Source organism: Dermacentor andersoni, chromosome 5, assembly GCF_023375885.2.
Source record: "Dermacentor andersoni chromosome 5, qqDerAnde1_hic_scaffold, whole genome shotgun sequence".
In the NCBI taxonomy this organism is placed as follows: Eukaryota; Metazoa; Arthropoda; class Arachnida; order Ixodida; family Ixodidae; genus Dermacentor; species Dermacentor andersoni.
In genome coordinates, this window is record NC_092818.1 from 3983275 (window position 1) to 4004146 (window position 20872).

At 47.0% G+C, this 20872-nt stretch overlaps 1 protein-coding gene across 3 annotated transcripts in view; it reads left to right on the forward strand.

Annotated features, from left to right (window-relative positions):
• The window catches only part of LOC126529909 (nuclear factor related to kappa-B-binding protein), a 437784-nt gene that overhangs the window by 191442 nt on the left and 225470 nt on the right, over positions 1-20872 (forward strand). For all 3 annotated transcript variants that reach the window (XM_055070097.2, XM_055070098.2, XM_050177360.3), the window contains one exon: positions 3887-3990. In XM_055070097.2, the coding sequence (XP_054926072.1) occupies positions 3887-3990 (104 nt within the window). The remainder of the gene's footprint in view (positions 1-3886; positions 3991-20872) is intronic.

Consider the following 20872-nt stretch of genomic DNA (forward strand, 5'->3'; position numbering starts at 1 on the left):
CTAAAAATCGCATTGCGATGCGTGCGGATGCACCCATTTTCGTCGTTCCAGTCGCAGCATGTGAAACAGCCTTAAGACACAGCTGCCCTTAGAATGAGGTTTTTCCGACCTCACGTTACAACCTCTGTGCTTTCTAAAAGGTCTCAGATGACGTTTTGCAGGCCTATTCTAAATGACGTACCAATATTTCAATGTGGTGGCTTGCATGCGACCTGTTGAGGTATGCGTTCGCGGCCTAATGGTTATAGAGTATATCGGGCTTCAAATTGGTGGCACAGTGTCAGAATCTGGCTGGTGATCACTTTTATTTAATTGTGAACATATGCAATTTTTCATACTCACGAGCGTACGGGTTGGTCCCCGACCTCATAACGTGGTTGGCCCACGCTCGCTTACCGACCTGCGGGAGCAGCCCATGACTCTAAGTTACCCAAAGACGTTGGGCCAACCAAGAGGCCCAACCTTCTGCCGACATGGTCAATGGCCAGGCATGAGCCTCGCTTGTCTGGCCAACTATGTCGGCCACCGACTTCTTCCTGACTTGTTACCAACCGTCGGCCATCGGCCAAGTTCCATTGGGTGGCAGTTTAGCTGAGAAAAGTGCAAGCTTTCTAGATCAGTATTATGTAGTACAGGACGTGCAGCTTTGATTGAAAACATCTTCGACGGAAGTCCATCTGGTTGGGAACGAAAGTTTGAAAAATTATTAACTCCAACCAATAATTTATTTGAAACCCAATGTTTCAGAACCAGTTCGGTCCCTTCTTCAGGTGTGACTAAAACGTGGGCCAGCAGCATAGGGCGGCCTATGGTCTCCCTTTGTCAGCACGTGGCTCAGCCCACTGACGTACGCGGAGGGGAGCGTTGCCGGTGTCCGATTCATTGTCGCCTTTGTGAGCCGGATGTGCCAAGACTCGACGTGGCGTCTCTTAAACAGATTATGCTCCACGGCCAAGACGCCCACCTCCTCGAAAGTGATTCTGTGATCGGCGCGCTCGCAGGGCTCGGTCAGGGGGTCGCCTTCGAAGTTCAACAGCCGGATGTCGTTCTTGTGTTGATTTATCCGCTGGGGGAGGTTTTTTGTTTCGCCGATGTATGAAGCTGGGCACTTGGAGCGCAGGATTTTGTATATTACACCTGGCTGTTTTTCTCTGGGGACGCGGTCTTTGGGTCGTGGTATGTAGCGGCCGATTGTAGAAATGGGTTTGTGAGATATGCAGATATCGTAAGTACGATGTCTGCATAAGTACAAAGAAACAAATGACTGCGCAGCGGGCCACAAGTTTGATGTTTCTTAATGGGTGGTGCGAGTGTGGCGATTGCAGCGAACAAAATTTTCGCCTGTGACGGCAAGTGAAGAATTTTTCATGGGCCAACGTAGGGACGCTTTCCGGAGCCGTAGGCTAAGCTTGCGGCTTATGTCACTGAAATGCGTGATCGGTCCCTGCCAGTGAAGTGCCACATGGTCATAAAACAAGCCCGGATCTTCGCCTTTTAAGGACTTGCTCTGCCATGAGTACAAATGGCTTGCGGCAGAAGACTGTGAACTTACGCCAACCAGACCTGTCAAAAGAGCCTCCCTGACGGCTGCGTGTGGTTGGGTGCATTCGGTGTGGGCTGCTGTTCCACAAGATGTCATGGTGCGGTCGTTTGCCAAATGTGGAATTTCAGTGGATGACGACACACTACGTGACCGGAGCAGCCATGACGATGGCAGCACTAGTGAGGACGATAGCGCAAGTGAAAGCGAGTAGTCCAATGACCATTTCACCCACTAATAAATTTTCGTTATCGAATGTGCCCTTGGGTATGCTCTTCTTTTTTTTCCCCCTATCACAAGCGATATGGGGGGGTTGACTCACGTTAGAGTGGACTTACAATCATGTTAATACGGTAATTAGTGAGTTATGGGGAAAACTAAATATTGTCTGAGTTACTATAGGCTATTGTGAACAGTATGCATTTGGTTCAATTCGCTTCCGACGCACCTTTCATTTTGGCTCAGGTTATGTGGGACACCCTGTACACACGCGCACGCACGCCGCATGAGGGGCAGTCAGAAAGTTCCCCGAATGGTGGTTCAGTGTGCTAATGTTATGCTTATGGCAATGCTTGCCCAATCACCTTCCAAGCAGAACCCTTGCGCCCACACACACTTGCTCCATCGTTCCTGCCATTGCTGGAAGCACCGGAAGAAGGCTTCGTTCAGAATCTGTCGGAGCTTAGTCATCGTATTCACTTTGATCGCATTCACTTGGAGGGAGATCCGAAGAGTACGGTGGTTGAAAGACAACCGGAATGTTCTTGGCGAGGAATTGCTGACAATAAGCTATTTGTGTCTTGGTGCACCATCGTGATACAAACACCACTTGCCTTGCCACTTGTCCCGTCGCGTCCTTCGAATCGCATCGAGCACCCTCTGGGAAACTTGCACGTAGAAATAACCAGCAACAGACTGTCCAGGTGGTATGAACTCGTGGTGCACCAAACCGTCGATTTCAAAGAATGCAATGGGCATCACTTTGGCTTTGGACTTGACAATGTATCATTTTTTTGGTCTGGGAGATGCTGGTGTGTGCCACTCCGATGACTGCTATTCCGTTGCCAGGTCATAGACGAACACCCAAGACTCATCACCAGTGCAGATCTCTTGGAGCAACGTTGGGTTCTGCGTACTCATTGCAAACGGCTCGCCATTGATTGTCATGCGACATTACATCTGATCCGTGTTCAGCTGCCTCGGAACAAACTTCACACTGATGCATCTCATCTTCAAATCATTGCGTAAAATGACATGAATTGATCCATGTGGGATACACACTTTTTGCTTTAACTCCTGGATTGTCATTCTTCGATCACGGCAAATCAGTTGCTTCACTTTGGCAATCATTTCTTCGTTTTGGGATGTTGACGGTCTCTCGCTGTGCTCGTCGTCCTCCAACGTCTCCTGCCCATTCTGCCCGTTAACGTCTCCTGCCTGTGCAATCCAGTCGTAAAGCGGGGTTTTCTGTAGTGCATTAACACAATACATTTGCTGCAGGGCTCATAGCGTCTCTAAAGCTGGCTGATTTTCCCAGTTTGCACATGAACTTGATGTTTGCACGTTTGAACTGTGACGTTGCGCCGACTGCCCACTGCTCATGTTCGTGTCACATGGCGCAGTGACACCACTGCGCACTGAAATCTGTCCAGACCTGCTCTGCCCACACGCAAACATACCCAGCCCCCTACCCAAGCATGTGTGCCCTTATTGCTTGTTCGGCATCACCGAAGCGATTCCAGGGACTTTTTGACTGTCTCTCGTGTACAAACACACATACACATACGCACATATATATATAAATAAAATGCAACTGAAGATGGTCTGCTCCAAATCACCGTAAGTTGCACTTGGCTCCTCGAAGAGACACAACATGTGTTGGATGAGCTTCTGCACAACACTTTGCAGTGCAGTGAAAGCAGTTTAAATCATGTATCCGGGACCTCAAACAAGCGTGATATGATGCTAATGAATTTATCTCGCATTTACCACTAAATTGCCGAATTATTTCTCTGTTCCTTGTTCACTTTATTGCTCCACATCTCCTCCTCCACATGGCCCTCGTTGCTCTCCCCTCGGCCGGCGCTCCTTGTTGAGAAGTGCGCTCGCTGCCTCGCTTGTCTGTGGGACCTTTCGAACCGCATTTTAACCGGTATAGTGTCTGACGCTGCTGCACTATAAGTGCTATGCGTACTTATTGAGTTTATAGGAAGTGAAATGAGAGTCAGAATAGACTGCATTATGTCCATTCCTGCTCTATAAGCAGTTACGTTATAAGCACATCTAAGCTGTATATGTGCATCATTTAAAATAGTACACTGACTTGGATTGGCTCTTGATTTACAGGTTCGGGTCGTTTTCTAAGCAAGTGCCTCACTCTATCGGAAATCACCGAGGAACGGTTTCGAGACATGCTGTTGGCTCACCGGCAGAAGCGACTCGCTGGTTTGGTGAGTGCTTTCTGTCTGGAAGAACAAAGAAAAATAACTAAGATACTAAACAGACCATACCTTGAGTATGGTGTGTTTTTATCATTAGCTGTTATTATCATTTTTAAATGAGAGTAGCGCGTTATGCGCTCCGTGCCGTAGAAAAATCCGGGTTCACAGTCTTCCAATTCGCCCGTGAGCGAAAGTTTTCGTGTATACAGGTGTATATACATGTGTGTGCGTACGACTGAGCAGCTTATCCATTCTCCTCGGCTTGGCCTTCAATGGAGCACAAGATGGAGGTGCCCCATGTCTAGTCACCTTTCCGGTAAGAGAAGTGACCAGTTTTCCACCACTATCTTACACCTTCACGTTCTAAGCGCTGTTAAAGGCGGCCGAGGCGCCTTATACCTAGCCGGGTTCTCGGCCGACTGCGCATGTGCGATTCCGGAACTATGAGGTCAGAACCATTTAGAAATCATTCTATATTGAGTTACCCAAATCAGTCAGCTTAAGGCATCTATCACGGACAAACCAAGGAAATTTTTTGGCACGTAGGGCCCTCGGGGCTGTACTTTTCGCCGATAAGGTAGCCTCGCCGCCTGTTTCTGGCGCAAGTGGATCGCCTGAAACAGGCCGGTTTCCCACAGCATATCATAACAGCTGTGGCCAAAGGTCTCCTTAAGACCGCAAAACGCGGGTGACAGGATGAGCAGTTTACTTCACTGGAAAATGCGCGAGTGAAGCAGAAACATGCAATCATACCGTGCATCCACGATATCTCGCACAGACTGAAGAAGATTGGCAATAACACAAATGTAAGCATCATCTTTTCAGCGCCAATCAAGCTCTTCAACTTGTGCAAGGCCAGCTACTGTGGTTCTGAGAAGCGCAGTTGCCGGGCAAATCACAAGGAATGCTACGTTCATTGTGAGAACAATATCGTATATGAACTGCTCCTGTCGTGTGGCAAAAAATACATCGGCCGAACAGGAAGGTGCGTAAATGACAGGTTGCGTGAACACCCAAATAATGTGCGAACTGGAGGAGTGGGGCATCTCGCTTTTCACTGCAGAAAGCATAGATGCAGTCCCATTTATAAACAGTGCACAGTGATAGGAAGAAGCCCAGCGCAAACAACACGTGAGATTATTGAAGCGGCGAAGAGATCGCTAGTTTAGGGAGCGCTTGTGTTAGCGCGCCTTCAATTGATCTTTCAAGAAAAGAATTCTATTTTTTAAACGTGACACAGAGGGTGGCCTGATGGAGATGACATTTTAATCTTGCAATTACAAAATAATTTTTGCCTATGCATGGTCGTTCTTTCATCTTTGATATCATCTTAACTTTCCTTTACACATGTCTCGTTGCTGTCTCATTTGATTAGAAATCAGTATATATATGCATGCGTACGGTGGTGTCTGTTACCTATACAGTGCAGTCCACTTATAACGATACCACATATAACGATATATCGGTTATAACGATGGGTTGACATGAGAGTGTCAATTTATGCATTAGGTCTATGGGGGAAAAAACCATTTATAACGATAGGTTATTCAGCGCATATCGGATATAACGATCAAAATTTTGCCGCCTGGACGGCGTTTTCCGTGCCAAATAATCGTAACATTTGCATTGTTTAGTTCCCTGAAACGAACGATGTCGAGATGAGGCGATGTTTACCTCCATAAGTTCGTATCTGCCGCCATTACCGCGCACCGGAGAGTACCTGAGTAGGCGCAGCGTGCCACAAGATGGCGCTAGCTGCTCCATGCGCGTCGGCCACAGTCGCTCCGAAAGAGAGAGAACAGAAAAAAGCGACAAGCAAGGCGGCGCGGTGGCGCCCATCCCGCGTCTCTCTCTCTCGCTATACCAGGCTGACGCCACCGAAGTAGCGTGCAACCAACGATTCAACCCACTTCGAAGATGGCACTGACAAAGCGTAAAGCTGTGTCGCTTGACACGAAGATGGATATCTTGCAGGACTCTTGATGTGGCTTCAAGGTGAGCGCCCTTGTGAAGAAGTATGAGCTCGCCCAGTTAACGATATCAACCATCTTGAAAACCGGGAACACCACGATTGTGAAGGCTGGAGCTATCAGCGGCCATGCCGATCAGCGGAAAAGGGTTAGAGACCCTTTGTACGCCGATGTTGAAGAGGCGCTTTACCAGTGGTTCATCACCAATTGCTTCAAAAAGGCGGGCTTTGTGCGTAAGGACGAACTTCCTCAACCCACTGAGACCAACACGGTGGAAGCCGCTGACATAATCGAGCTCTGGGAGCTCTTTTCTACTGGTGACACAGGTAGTGCAAAGAAGGAGGAGTTTTTGACTGCAGACAGTGCTGCCTCGTTCTGCGATGAGCTCACTGCCGAAGATCTGCTGTCTCGACAGACAGCAAAGTTGTTTGACGGTGGCGACGGCAGCAGCGACAGTGACAATGAGATTGACAGTGGCTTCTTGACCCTGACCTCGATGTCCACGCAAAGTGCACTGTCGTCGATCGACTCCTTAATTGATTTTGTGCATGCTAAAGGATTACCGCCAGTGTTCGCACAGCCGTTGGAATCCATGCACACTGCGGTTGTGAAGCTGAAGCTGCCGCAAAAGCAAGTGCAGATTTCTGACTATTTAGGCGCGCCTAACCCTTGACATGGTCATCGGCGCTAGAAATAAAGCTTGTTTTTCACAGCCTACTTTCTACATCATCCATTCTTTAGAACAAGTAGTGAATTCGAGTTCGGAGCTGCAAAGGTATGTTCCGCGTCTTTTATTTTATAAAAAATTTTTTTTAATAACTGCAGTCCAGATATAGCGATCATCGGTTATAATGATCATATTTTTCATCTTTCTCGATATTGTTATAAGTGGACTGCACTGTATATATGTGTACCGCTTCGTGGCATAAAACAATTGTTGGAAAAGTTAGCGCTGTGTCCGTGTCTTGCCACTGTCTTTCGTCCCTTTTCGTGCGCTAAAAAACCTCAGTCATAAGAAATGGACACAGCCTGAAATCAGTGAGAAAGAAACTTGGCATAGGACAAACCAAGATGTGTGCACTAAAAGATAAGCAGGGTAATATAATCAGAAATCTCAGACATATTAAAGGAAGCGGAAGAATTCTATGCTGACCTGTACAATACCCAGAGGAGTCAGGATACCTCAATTACGAACAGTAATGAACAGGATACAGAAACTACTCCTATAACTAGCAATGAGGTCAGAAGGGCCCTGCAAGACATGAAACGAGCAAGAGCAGCATGAGAAGATGGAATATCAGTCGATTTAATCAAAGATGGAGGAGACATAATGCTTAGAAAACTGGTGGCTCTTTATATGAAGTGTCTATCGACTGCAAGGCTCCCAGAAAACTGGAAGAATGCAAAGATTATACTAATCCACAAAAAGGGAGATGTTAAAGAATTGGAAAATTATAGTCCCATTAGCTTACTCCCAGTATTATATAAAATATTTACCAAAATAATCTCCAATAGAATGAGGGCAGCACTGGACTTTAGCCAACCAAGGGAACAGGCTGGCTTCAGGAAGGGATACTCTACAATGGATCACATCCATGTCATTAATCAGGTTATCGAGAAATCCACAGAGTGCAATCAGCCTCTCTATATGGCTTTCATAGATTACGAAAAGGCATTTGATTCAGTAGAGATATCAACAGTCATAGCAACATTACGTAATCAAGGAGTACAGAACGCTTACATAAATGCCTTGGAAAATATCTACAGAGGTTCTACAGCTACCTTAATTCTGCACAAGCAGGAAGATACCTATAAAGAAAGAGGTCAGACAGGGAGACACAATCTCTCCAATGCTATTCACTGCTTGCAATTGGAAGAAGTATTCAAGCTATTAAACTGGGAAGGCTTAGGAGTAAAGATTGACGGCGAATATCTCAGCAACCTTTGGTTTGCCGATGACATTGTTCTATTCAGCGACACTCGGGACGAGTTACAACAAATGATTGAGGACCTTAACAGAGAGAGTGTACGAGAGGGGTTGAAGATTAATATGCAGAAGACAAAGATAATGATCAATATTCGGGCAAAGGAACAAGAGTTCTGGATCGCCAGTCGGCCTCTAGAGTCTGTGAAGGAGTATGTTTACCTAGGTCAATTAATCACAGGGAACGCTGATCATGAGAAGGAAGTTCACAGAAGAATAAAAATGGGTTGGATCACATACGGCAGACATTGCCAGCTCCTGACTGGAAGCCTACCATTATCGTTGAAAAGCAAGGTGTACAATCAGTGCATTTTACCAGTCCTGATATATGGGGCAGAGACTCGGAGACTGACAAAGAAGCTTGAGAACAAGTTAAGGACCGCGTCAAGAGCGATGGAACGAAGAATGTTAGGCATAACGTTAAGAGACAGGAAGAGAGTGGTTTGGATCAGAGAGAACGGGTATAGACAATATTATAATTGTCATCAAGGACAAAAAATGGAGCTGGGCAGGTCATGTAATGCACCGGTTAGACAACCGTTGGACCATTAGGCTTACAGAATGGGTACCAAGAGAAGGAAAACGCAATCGAGGACGACAGAAGACTAGGTGGAGCAATGAAATTAGGAAATTCGTGGGTGCTTGTTGGAAGCGGTTGGCACAAGACAGGGCTAATTAGAGATAGCAGGGAGAGGCCTTCGTCCTGCAGTGGACACAAAATAGGCTGATGATGATGATGATGAAGAGCCAGGCAGCATGCAGCAGTCCAGCAGCAAGTGTTCTTGTTGCGGAGGACATGTGCAATAAAAAATTTAGTCGTCAGTAGCGCTGTATCTTCGTTTCCTTCTCTTGTCCTCGTGTTATTTTTTTTTGCGCTTTGCCTCAAGTTATGCAGTACCAACTAGCCCACCAGTCTGTTTGTTCTCTTGATCGTTGTGCTTGTTTCTTGACCTGTTACTAGAAGTGCGTGAACCACACCATTCACTGCTAATGCATCCGATCCCACGAGCGCATATTCAGACATCGATTTACATATTTAGGCACATTCACACAGCACACTCAGTGAAACATGCTAGTTTTCTTGTCGAAGTGGAACTGCATGCGATAAAATAAGATGCCTTTGCACAGCAACACCAGGCAGAACACGTTGTTGACTGCTGAGGTGCAACCACAAACGTGGCAACCTGCGCCGAGGCACCGCAGCGCCCTGTTGCAGCCGAGCTTCAGTGCATATAGACCGTTTTATTGAGGGCAATTTTGCAATGACAGTGCTGTCTATTGTCCAGCGCCATGCTGGTATGTGGGATAGGGCTGGAGGGTGCACGGTGAACGTGCTGTTGATGATGAGTGGCAAGCTTTCGCGCTTTCCCGAGAGGTATGAACAAGTTGCTTGTATTGGGAAACTTCTTAGCATGTCGTCACCAAGTTTTTAGCTTTGATATATCCGCAATATCGATCGGTGACGGGCCTTAGGTGCTCTCGCAGCTCTGCTGACTATATAAATAGGAGGCGATTAAAATTCTGAACATTTTCGATACATAACGTATACATTTAACTTGTTGTTATTGTACTTCTAGCCTTGAACTCTATTGAGGTATCACTCAGGCGACAGTAATCAGAGGTGTCTCCATTTGTCATGCGGTGTGCCGCACAAGCTTACAGCTCAATCCAGCTAACTGTGAAGCTTTGAGGAAACACGTTTTGCTAGCTGTTGTGCTCCTATAATTTTCGCAGTACGAGTTTATAAACATCGTTCATCTGGCAACGGGACATCAAGCTTTACTATATAAAGAACCGTAAAATAACTCAATCGAAAGGGCTCTTAACATGTATAAAATGAGCTGACAACAGTGGCCGCGAATATGCCACGATCAAGCAGATGCTCGCAGCACGTTGAAAGATTATGCGCTCTCTTAGATCTCGAATGGTGCCTGTGTGTGCAAGTGCACCTCGCCTACACGAGAGAGTTGTAAAACGAATAACTACTTTTTGCAAGAGCAAATATTTTCTGCAGTAATACAGCCTGCGACGAGCGGTATTGGCAGCTTGCCAGTGAGATTTGAAAGCACGGGAAGGCCCATGTGAACTAGGGCTAGCCAGCACACGGTAGGCATTGCTTTTGTTACAGAATGGAAAAGAACACGCATTCATTTCTTTTCGGCACGTATTGTTTTCATAATATTACCTTGGTCAACTTCCTCCAGAACGTTTTTTGCGAAGCATGATAATCTTAGAACACACTTAAACAAAACAAGTTTAATGTGCGTGCACGAAGAAATAGTTCACCCATTCGCAATAGTTAACTGACTCAGAATACGCACCTTTCTTTCATATCCCAGTTTGACCATGGGTGCCGAGTTCTGAATTCGTCGCCATGCGCAAACTGGGAACAAAACCATCCAAACATACACGCCATGGCAGCAAGTCCTTTCTGTTTATGCTGGCAATACAAAGCGTACGCTTCTCTGCTATCGTAGTGGTGGTGTCCACGAAGTCACCGCGGATGAAGATGCACTTTACGCTTGCTTCCAAAAGTTATTTTTGCAGCCAAATATAGCAGAGTGATAGCGTGTCGACCTTGAGTCATCTGACATTGCAGAAATCCCAGACAAAACACATTGGAATCGCACTAATTCGCAATTAAACCGCTACCTTTTCAACCTGCCGCTGGGAGAAAACGGCATCCACACATACCAGTGCGAGGAAGAGGTTGGTGCGGAGTGCAGGTTTGAGGCTGCGTTCCTCCCAGCTGATAAAATGGCCTATACCCTATATAAATGTACTGGATTGTGTGTCTGGATTGTGTGCCTGGGATCCTGGAGGTTGAGCCGATGCTGGGTGTCTGGACCTTTAAGGCCCCCCGGCGGAGGCAACACACCTCTTTGGCCTCTGCATCACATAGACGGCACCTCCAGACTGACCCACCTGGAGAAAATCGGCAGTCGCCTTTTCCTGTCCCTCTATTCAATCTTTTGCTTTTGCTCTGGCTGTCTCTTCTTTCCTGTCTTCTTACTGTCTTCTTATCACTTCTTCTCACTTCCGAATTTCAAGGCGGCAAGGGTTAACCTGGTGTATGTATCCAACTTTGGGTATCTTATATTAGGTTATTGTAGCTACGTACAGCTGGCGTGCACGTTTCCTCCCGGACTCATGGCGTCCCCTTTTTGGGCTCGGTGGTGGGCGGCTGGCGTAGCTGCCGAAATTAAATTATTCTGCATGGCTAAGACGTCATTCCTCCCCCCTTTTTCGATCGTCCTCTTTCAAAAAGAGGGCGCACCGAAGAAACCTTTCAGCTATTCAGCCAGCGCAACGAAACTTTCCCCCGCTTTCATGTAATACACAGTCAAGATTCCGAAAAGACAGTCAGAACTATCTCACCTTTCATCGTAGCTAAATGCCTTACTGACACACTAGGTGCTGGCTACAAAGTGACAAAAATGAGCAGTGGCGACCTTCTGCTTGAGGTCCGCGACACTCAACAGCATAGCAAGCTCTCCAATCTCCTAGCATTCCTTAATGTAGCAATCACCGTTACCCCCCACCGATCATTGAACACATGCAAAGGAGTCATCTCTGATGAAGATCTATTGAGCCTAAGCGAGGAAGAGCTCCTGGAGGGCTGGAAAGAACACAATGTCATTCAAGTGCAAAAAATAAAGATCAGGCGAGACAACCAAGACATTCCAACTAAGCATATCATCCTTACCTTTGCATCGAGCATGCTACCAGAAACCCTAGAAATGGGATATACCAAAATTAGAGTCAGGCCTTGCATCCCAAACCCCCGAAGATGCTTCAAGTGTCGGAGATATGGCCATGGTTCGCAAAGCTGCCGTGGCCGACTTACATGTCCGAAGTGTGGCGAACATGAACACGAATCCAACAACTGTAATGGCACACTCCACTGTCTCAACTGTGACGGTGGACACGCAGCATACTCTCGAATCTGCCCTACATGGAAAAAAGAAAAAGACATAATCACAATGAAAATCAAAGAAAACATTTCATTTCAAGAAGTGCGGAAACGTGTTTCATTTTTTCATACCTCAGGGTATGCTGGTGCGGCGCGCAAGGGGGCAACGTCGCAGCAGACTCCAGCTCCGGCCCAGCCCACAACGAGTGTGGTTGCGGCCTTGCCACCAGCCCCCCTGGCGTCAGCAGCCAGCGCTGCTGCGCCGTCCCTGAAGGAGGGCCCATCGACCTCCGGGTTGGTGGCCTCCTAGGCCCTGCTTTTCGAGGCAAGGCCTACGGTGAAAACACCCCGCTCTTGTGAGCGGAAGTCCAGCGGCTCCCAAGAGTCGATAGACACAACCCCGAGCCAGAAGGCGCATCTAGCACCTCGGGAGCGGCGCGAGTCTCGCGACTGCTACAAAAAAGACAGAACCCGTACCATAATCACGGGGCCTGAAAAGGCTCCGTAAGTCATTTCTCTAACTTGACTCCTCTTGACACACAGCATAAAAACACGAACAATATGGCTACACAAATAATGAACTGGAACGTTAGAGGTCGTATCCACAACCTCGATGACGTTAAAGAACTCTTACACAAACATAACCCAAAGGTGCTGTGTGTTCAGGAAACACATCTTAAATGCACACAAACAAACTTTCTTTGTCAGTACGCCATCTACCGTAAAGACCGCAACGAGGCGAATACCTCGTCTGGCGGTGTAGCAATAGTTGTAGACAAGTCCGTAGCTTGTCACCATGGCGCCCTTCAGACGCTCCTTGTGGCAGTGTCAATTTGGGCAATTCTTTCTAATAAATTGATCACTGTATGTTGCTTATACATACCCCCTAATTTTCATCTGGAATAAAGTGATTTTTATAACCTAATTGACCAGCTTCCGGACCCTTACATACTCGCAGGCGATTTTAATGCCCACCACACCATGTGGGGAGACTCGCGATGTGACGCGAGGAGTCGTTTCATTGAAAATTTTCTTGTGAACTCCGGTGCATGCCTCTTAAACAAGAAGGAGCCAACTTATTATAATATTCATAATTCATATTCATCAATAGGCCTGTCTGTTGGCTCGGCTTCAATTTTCCCGGACTTGCAGTGGCATGTAATAAAAATCCCTGTGGAAGTGACCACTTCCCTGTAATGTTAAATTCAATGCCTCAACATGAATGCCCCCTACATACACACCCCGGTGGAAACTAGCCTCCGCCGAATGGAATGATTTTAAGGAAGCAACTTACTTATCACGAGATCTTATCACTGATTTTAACATAGACAATGCAGTAGCATATTTTACTTGTTTTATAATCGACACAGCTGAAAAGTTCATTCCCCAAACGCAAGGTCTCTCTTGTAAAAGACGGGTACCCTGGTGGAATGAACAGTGCAGACTGGCACGAAAGAAACAAAACAAAGCGTGGGGTTTGCTGCGTCGCTCACCGACTGCAGAAAACCTCATAGAATTTAAACTCGCAAAGTCACAAGGAAGGCGCACACGGAGACAGGCAAGGAGGGCTAGCTGGGAGAGGTTTCTCTCTGGCATCAGTTCCTACATCCAAGAGTCCAAAGTATGGAATGGCGTACGAAAGATAAAGGGCCAAAAAATCCACCCTCTGCCCTTAGTGGACGACCAAGGGACTACCTTGGAGGACCAGGTGAACGCTCTGGGCGAACACTTCGAACATGTATCAAGCTCCATGCATTACACAATATCATTCCTCAAATATAAACAAATAGCTGAACTTAAGACACTTGATCGTAAATGCCGTCTGGATGCACCATATAATTGTCCTTTTAATATTGCCGAGCTTAAAGCTGCATTGAGCACATGTAGAAGCTCTGCACCGGGAGCTGATAGAATCATTTATGACATGATTAAGAACTTACACGAAGACACAAAAATGACACTTCTGGCACTTTTCAACTCCATCTGGGCTGCCGGGTACGTTCCATCCTTATGGAATGAAGCTATCGTTATTCCCGTCTTGAAGCTGGGTAAAGACCCTTCCTTGGCGCCAAGTTGTCACCTGATAGCGCTTACAAGTTGTCTTTGTAAGCTATTCTAAAAAATGAATAATTGTAGACTAATACGTTTCCTTGAACTGAACAATATGCTTGATCCCTATCAGTGTGGCTTCAGAGAAGGGCGGTCCACAACTGATCATCTTGTACGCATTGAAGGAAATATCCGCAATGCATTTGTACATAAACAGTTCTTCTTATCGATATTCCTCGATATGGAGAAGGCGTACGACACGACATGGCGATACGGGATCTTGCGAGACTTGTCGGGGATGGGCTTCCATGGAAATATTCTAAACATAATAGAAAGCGATCTGTCCAAACGTACCTCCCGCGTGAAAATCGGCAATGTATTGTCGCGACCTTTTATACAAGAAAATGGTGTACCTCAAGGAGGTGTGCTTAGCTGCACGTTCTTTATCATGAAAATGAACACCCTTCGTGCTTCATTACCGCCAGCCATTTTTTATTCTGTTTACGTAGATGATATACAAATAGGTTTCAAATCCTGCAACCTTGCAGTGTGTGAGAGGCAAGTACAACAGGGCTTGAACAAAGTATCTAAATGGGCAGACGAAAATGGATTTAAAGTGAACCTGAACAAAAGTTCTTGTGTGCTTTTCACAAGAAAGAGAGGGCTCGTTGCAGATCCCAATATCGAAATATATGGCCAGCAAATCCCTGTGAACAAAGAGCACAAGTTCTTAGGTATCATACTTGACTCTAAACTAACATTTATTCCACACATAAAGTATCTCAAGGTGAAATGCTTAAAAACAATGAACTTACTGAAAATTTTATCCCATACAACATGGGGCAGCGACAGAAAATGTTTAATGAATCTCCACAAGAGCCTAATTCGATCACGATTGGACTCTGGTGCCGTGATCTATCATTCTGCCGCCCCGAGTACGCTAAAAATGCTAGATCCGGTCCACCATCTAGGAATCCGACTGGCCACTGGCGCTCTCAGAACAAGTCCCATTGAAAGTTTGCATGTAGAATCAAATGAGTGGTCACTCCATCTGCAGAGAACATACATTAGCCAAACATATTTTCTAAAAGTTTGCTCTAATCTTCAACATCCGTGTTTTAATACAGTCAAACCCGGCTATATCGAACTCGCAAAAAAAACGCCTATCAGTTCGATATAGAGCATAATTCGATATAAGCCTGCTAAATAATTGGATGTCATAAAAGCACATACCATTTATAAAATCACTTTATTGAAGAAACTAGCTTAGTTTGGCATAAATTAGTCCTGCATTTTCTTCTGCTTGGGCAATTTCGCTGCCTGCGACGCACGCACTTCCCCACGTTGTCTAAGGAGTCGGAGCAGCTGAGGCCGCAACCTTCCGCATTCGCGCAGAAGCACCGGACTAATGCGAGTGCACCAATCACTTCGGAGGATGTGGGCAGAGGACCGTCGTTGCTTTTCTCAATGTGCCTACTTTCATTTGTGCTCGGTACGATGTCGGCGATGTAGTTTTCGTTTTCGGGCTCTCCCGTGGTCGCGACACCATCATCTGCACTCACAAACTCGTCCACCGTTGATTCGAATGTCCCGGAAATTTTGACAGCTCGCTCCAAACTTCGGCAACACCGCCAACGGCTTCGTCGCATTCATTAAAATTTACAGTCATCACCGAGCACGCGGAAACCGGAACGTATGAAGAACCCCTCGTACGCGTCGGGCGCCATGGGCACCGGGTTGCGAGTCTGGCCTCTTTAGCCCTAATCGAGCCGAGAGTGCTCCGCGGAATCTTGCACGCTGCGGGAACATCCAACTTCTCATCGCGTTCGACGCAATTTATGATTTCGAGCTTCACGACGAAAGGCGAATTCTGCCTCTTCATCACGGCAACACTGTGGGAGACGGCCCACAAGGCGCAAACACGATAAACCAGATAAGCAGCACAACTCGCACTTTCGCCATCTTGCACGAAGACAGCACAAGAGCCTCTGATTGGCTGTCTGAGCGAGCGCTGAGGCGGGCCAGGATCATTTTTTGCTGGGAAGTGTCGATAGATAGTGATCTAAAGAAACGAAGGACGCTTGATTCTGCAACCCGTGATGGAGCACGGCGAAGCGTCGTCAGGGGAGAGGGAATGGGAAGTGAAAGATGATGGAGAAAGAGGGAGGATGTGGCCTCCACTATGCGCGACAGGGGGAGTGTCGACGGCTCGCCCGAACAGCCCGAGGCAGCGCGGTCACGGTAGGGAGAGCGGTTGGATGGAGCCGCGCCGCCGGGTTTCCCCGCTACTGCGTGGGAAAGCCAACTTCTGGGGGCACTTTTCCGCCGCTTGACGTTCGATATATCGGGAGTCACTGCAATATTTGTTCGATGTAAGCGTAATTTTTGCTATATATACTCATTGTAACTATACCGTGACCAGAAATTGTTCGATATATAGAATAATTCGATGTAAACGGGTTCGATATAGTCGGGTTCGACTGTACCTTTAACGATATGACATATGCTACACTCTTTCGCAATCGTACCTCTGTAAGACAGCCCTTTTCACTGCGTGTGAGGGAGCTTAGCGCTGAAATGGATGTCCCACTCCTCAAACATCGCTTAATGCCTCCAGCTAAGCTGCTACCTCCTTGGGAGTGGCAGATGATACAATGCGATATATCTATCATGCAAGTTACAAAACACGCTCCAGAGATTGAAATCCACATGCATTTCCGGGAACTCCAATACAAACACTCCTGCATGGAGTTCTACACAGACGCATCGAAGTCACGCGAGGGGGTGTCCTATGCAGCGCTCGGCCCATCCTTCTCGGAATCCGATGTACTGCATCCGGAAACAAGCATCTTTACGGCTGAGGCCTACGCACTATTGTCGGCTGTAAAGCATATAAGGAAAACAAAACTAAAAAAATCTGTTATATATACGGATTTCCTCAGCACCGTGAAGGCTTTGATGTCATTTTGTAAGCATAAAAATCCAGTAATCAATTAACTATATTCCGTCCTATGTAAACTGTATATATGCTGGGTGCCGGGTCATAGGGGTATCGAAGGTAACGTTCTGGCGGACCAGATGGCCACATCAATAGCATCGTATTCTGTTCATCCTACCGCTGCAGTCCCTGTCACAGATCTGAGGCCCTTCTTGCGCAGGAAACTGCAAAACTACGGGCAACGCTTGTGGGACAGGGAAACAAATAATAAGCTGCACGTAATAAAGCCACAATTAGGGTTCTAGCCTTCTGCAATAAAATCACGCCGGACAGATGTCCTATTCTGTCATCTTAGAATAGGACACACATTTGGTACCCATAACTTCTTACTCACCGGAAATGACCCTCCAACCTGTGGCAGATGCAGGGAGAGGCTGACCGTGGTCCATGTCCTCCTGGAGTGTCGGAAAGCTGGATCTGAGAGAAGGATACATTTTTCCTTAGCATACCGTCAACACATTCCTCTTCATCCTGTAATGTTTCTCGGTCCAGAACCGCTTTTTAATACAAACACAGTCCTAGGTTTCCTCAGAGATGTTGTCCTACATGTTATTAGTCCCATACATTCGTAGCGCTTCCTCTCTTGAGAGGATGCCGCTGTGACAGTCATACTGTATAGCACATGCCTCCAGGCCCTTGTGTTTCAAGGGCTCTGGCGAGGCAGTAGTGCTCCAGCTAATTTTACGATCTCACATATCTTTTATAATGCATCATTCTCTCACGATGGATTTTATTGCTCATAGAACATGTCATTATCATCGACATAATCTTATAACAGATAGATTTTACGCACTCTAGAGCGACTATTTTTAAGGCCCCTTTACAGCCACGTCACATCAACCTCATTGAACTCATAACTACGCTGCGAATTCATCAACACTGGCTTGGTGCTCTTTGGCCATACCTGGCCCTTGTGCCAATAAAAACCACACATTCATTCATTCATTAAAAAAAAGAAGTGTCTAATCAAAACACAAAATTTACTTCTTTGCAAAGAAGTTTGTGATGCTCATCTGTTTCTGCAGTGCAAATCCGATGAGGGTGGTCTCCAGTTTATTTAAAGCAGAAACATGCTATTCGCTGAGGCCCTTGACATAGACAAGTTGCCTGAGGCTCTTTAAGCATGCTTATGGGTGCTGGCTCCGAAGTTTCATCGTCACTGATTCCTCCGCATCGCTCTCCGCCCGCACTTTGCATGCGATGCCCTCATCCGTGCACGGTTCCGCAATATCAGCATCTTCATCAGCAGAAATAAAGTCATCCCAACCAGTGTTGTAGCCCGCCATGTCGGAGTCGACGACGCGCTGCTACAAATTGCCGGTGGGCCGATCATCTTCGGAGGCATCAAACTCAACATGAGACACTGCGTTGATGAAGCTGGCCTTGCGGAAACAGTTCCGCACATAAGTGGCAAGTTGGCGGCCGGGCAGTCAACGGCAATGAGCAAGTGCTCCACAATACAAGACTAGCCTAATGTCAAGTGCCTCCCTGATCATGTCCTCTATTGCCAAGGCAGATTGCTTCGCCATCGCCTTGGCGATCAAGAACCGTGAACAGATGGGGGAATCGTAGAAACCATTATCTCAGACTCTCAGGAGGCGTGCCGCTTTTTCATGAACGGTCATCTCCGTTTCAAGGTTAGCAACCTCCTGGGAAAGGAACTCAAAAGTACATACAGACTGGTCTGGTGCCTGGGACACGCAGGCCTGGAGGGGAATGAGAGGGCTGATGCTCTAGCTCGAGAGCTCACGAACCGAGTGGAGCAACCATCGCCCTCCCATTCACAACCCGTCACTTCACAGGAAAGCCATCGGGAGGAGGAGGATAACGATCCGGCACATATGGCACCATGCGATATTCTTGCTCACCAGCGCGGCATGCGGCAAAGATATGGCACCCCCCCACATATCTTTGCAAGGGGAAGATGCAATAGATCTCTGAAGAATTCAAACAGGGGTCTACCCAAATTTATTGAGATTAAGCAAAATTTTCCCAATGATATATGGGCGTGCCTGTCCGTGGTGTAGCGACTTGCCACAGTCTTTGTACCAAATCTCATGGGGATACCAAAATAGACTGCCAAGTTTAAATGCGTACTTAGTTAGGTATAATCTAACCAACACACTGGAGCAATGGGACGCAGAGCTCGCCAGCTCAGACCCGAAAGTGCAGCAGGCTCTTGGTCACGTTCGGCTAGCGCCAGAAGCCAGTGGAGCCCTGGACTTGGGGCGCCACCCATCAAGCTCCTAATCCCCTATCCCCCTTTCCCCAATTCAATAAAGTTATTCTCTCTCTCTCCACAATATGGTGCCTATATGATGCCTTAAATGCAGGTATTATGCCCAAATCAAGCGGCTGCACTTTCGAAGTGGTATTGGGTGGCAGGAAATGTAGAGTAACTGCTGTTGGAGAAGTTCGCACGTTGTGTGCTGAGCAGTTGCCGAGCACGAGCAGCACGCGCTTTCTTTGCCTCTGTAGTTGCGGTGAAACTCGCCCAGCCACTCCGCGAATAAATTGTGCGTCATCCATGCCTTTGTATTGTGCCTGTAGCGCACAGGTACACAGCTCCAAAAGCATCGCAACTTCTTTGATTTTATGATTACAAAGGGCACACAGTGGTTGCACGAAAGTACTGTAATGTGCACTTTATGGTGTTTTCTGCCAGCACATGAGTCGCCTTTCATGGCGTGCGTCCTGTCCGGCAGCATCTGATAAAATAATGCAGGTTCGTCTGTGTTATACACATCCTGCTCCGTGTAGCTTACAGTAATGGCTCGGTTTCTTACAAGCCAAGTGGCAACGTCTTGGTCACTTACCGAAGTCGCCTCGGCGGCATTCGATTAAAAAACAATCCCATGCTGCACTTTGAGTCGATGTAGCCAGCCATTGCCTGGGCAGAAGCCAGGAAAATCTAGCAGGAATGCAAAGTTTTTGGCTTTGGCCAGCGTCATTGGCCCACTTATCGCAATGTTGCGAGTCCATGCGTCAGCAAATCACTTAAAAGCAGTGCGTGCTCTACGTCTGCATGGGCGGCCTTTTGCAGGCACTTTCTGTTCGTTGAGTTGGTGGCTGGGCTGATGATCTTTTCCTTGTTCTTTAGAAACGTTGACATGGTTGATTTAGACACGTTGTACTTCTTCACAAACTCGCAGTTTTTAGCACCTTCGTTAGCTTCGTTGCCATGTTCAGCGCTTTTTGTTTCATGACTGCTGCACGTACGGCATTCCCGTCCGTCATCCTGAATTAAACTCGGGCTCGACTAGAACGAAGCGCAAAAGTGAGGAAGCACGGAGACTAGTGTGGAGAAGCCTGCTTTGCGGTAACAGCCAGAAAACAAAACTTCTGAACTTTAGCCGGCGCCGAGACAGCGAGGGAGTTGCAAGAAAGAGTGAGGAGAGAGGAACGGAGTTGTGAGGACAGGTGGGAGGGTAATCTTGGAAGCCACATGCCGACACTTGTGGGCAATGCGTGATGGCGTGGAGAGGGTAGAGGGGCACGAAACGGATACTAGTTCGCCTCTGAGAAGGCTTGGAAAAACAGACCGTGTGCACAAAGGGGTCGGAGGTCGTCGTTATTCCACATCGCGGTGGTGGATTTATGCCGTCCATTCGCTGTAGTTAATCGGCAGGACTCAAAGACGGAATATGTGTGATTTTATGCCATTGAAATAATAATGTATATGTATATTTTGACGGTCGCACAGCTCTCGTTCGTTTTAAACGAAAGTTCGTCTTAAGTGGGGCCATTATATGTGGGCTCGACTACATTGGTTACCAGTATCATCATCGGCTCCAGAATGACCTGGTGAACTAAATTATGCTTTTCAGCACACATTTACTGCCATTACCAAAAAAAAAAAAAAATCTGCGTCATTCCATAAAAACAAAGCTAACTTGATTTACTGCCACAGCACCTCCTTAAAATATGCATTTAGCAAGGCACACATAATACCAGTGACACTGTAGCGTGGAAGGGAC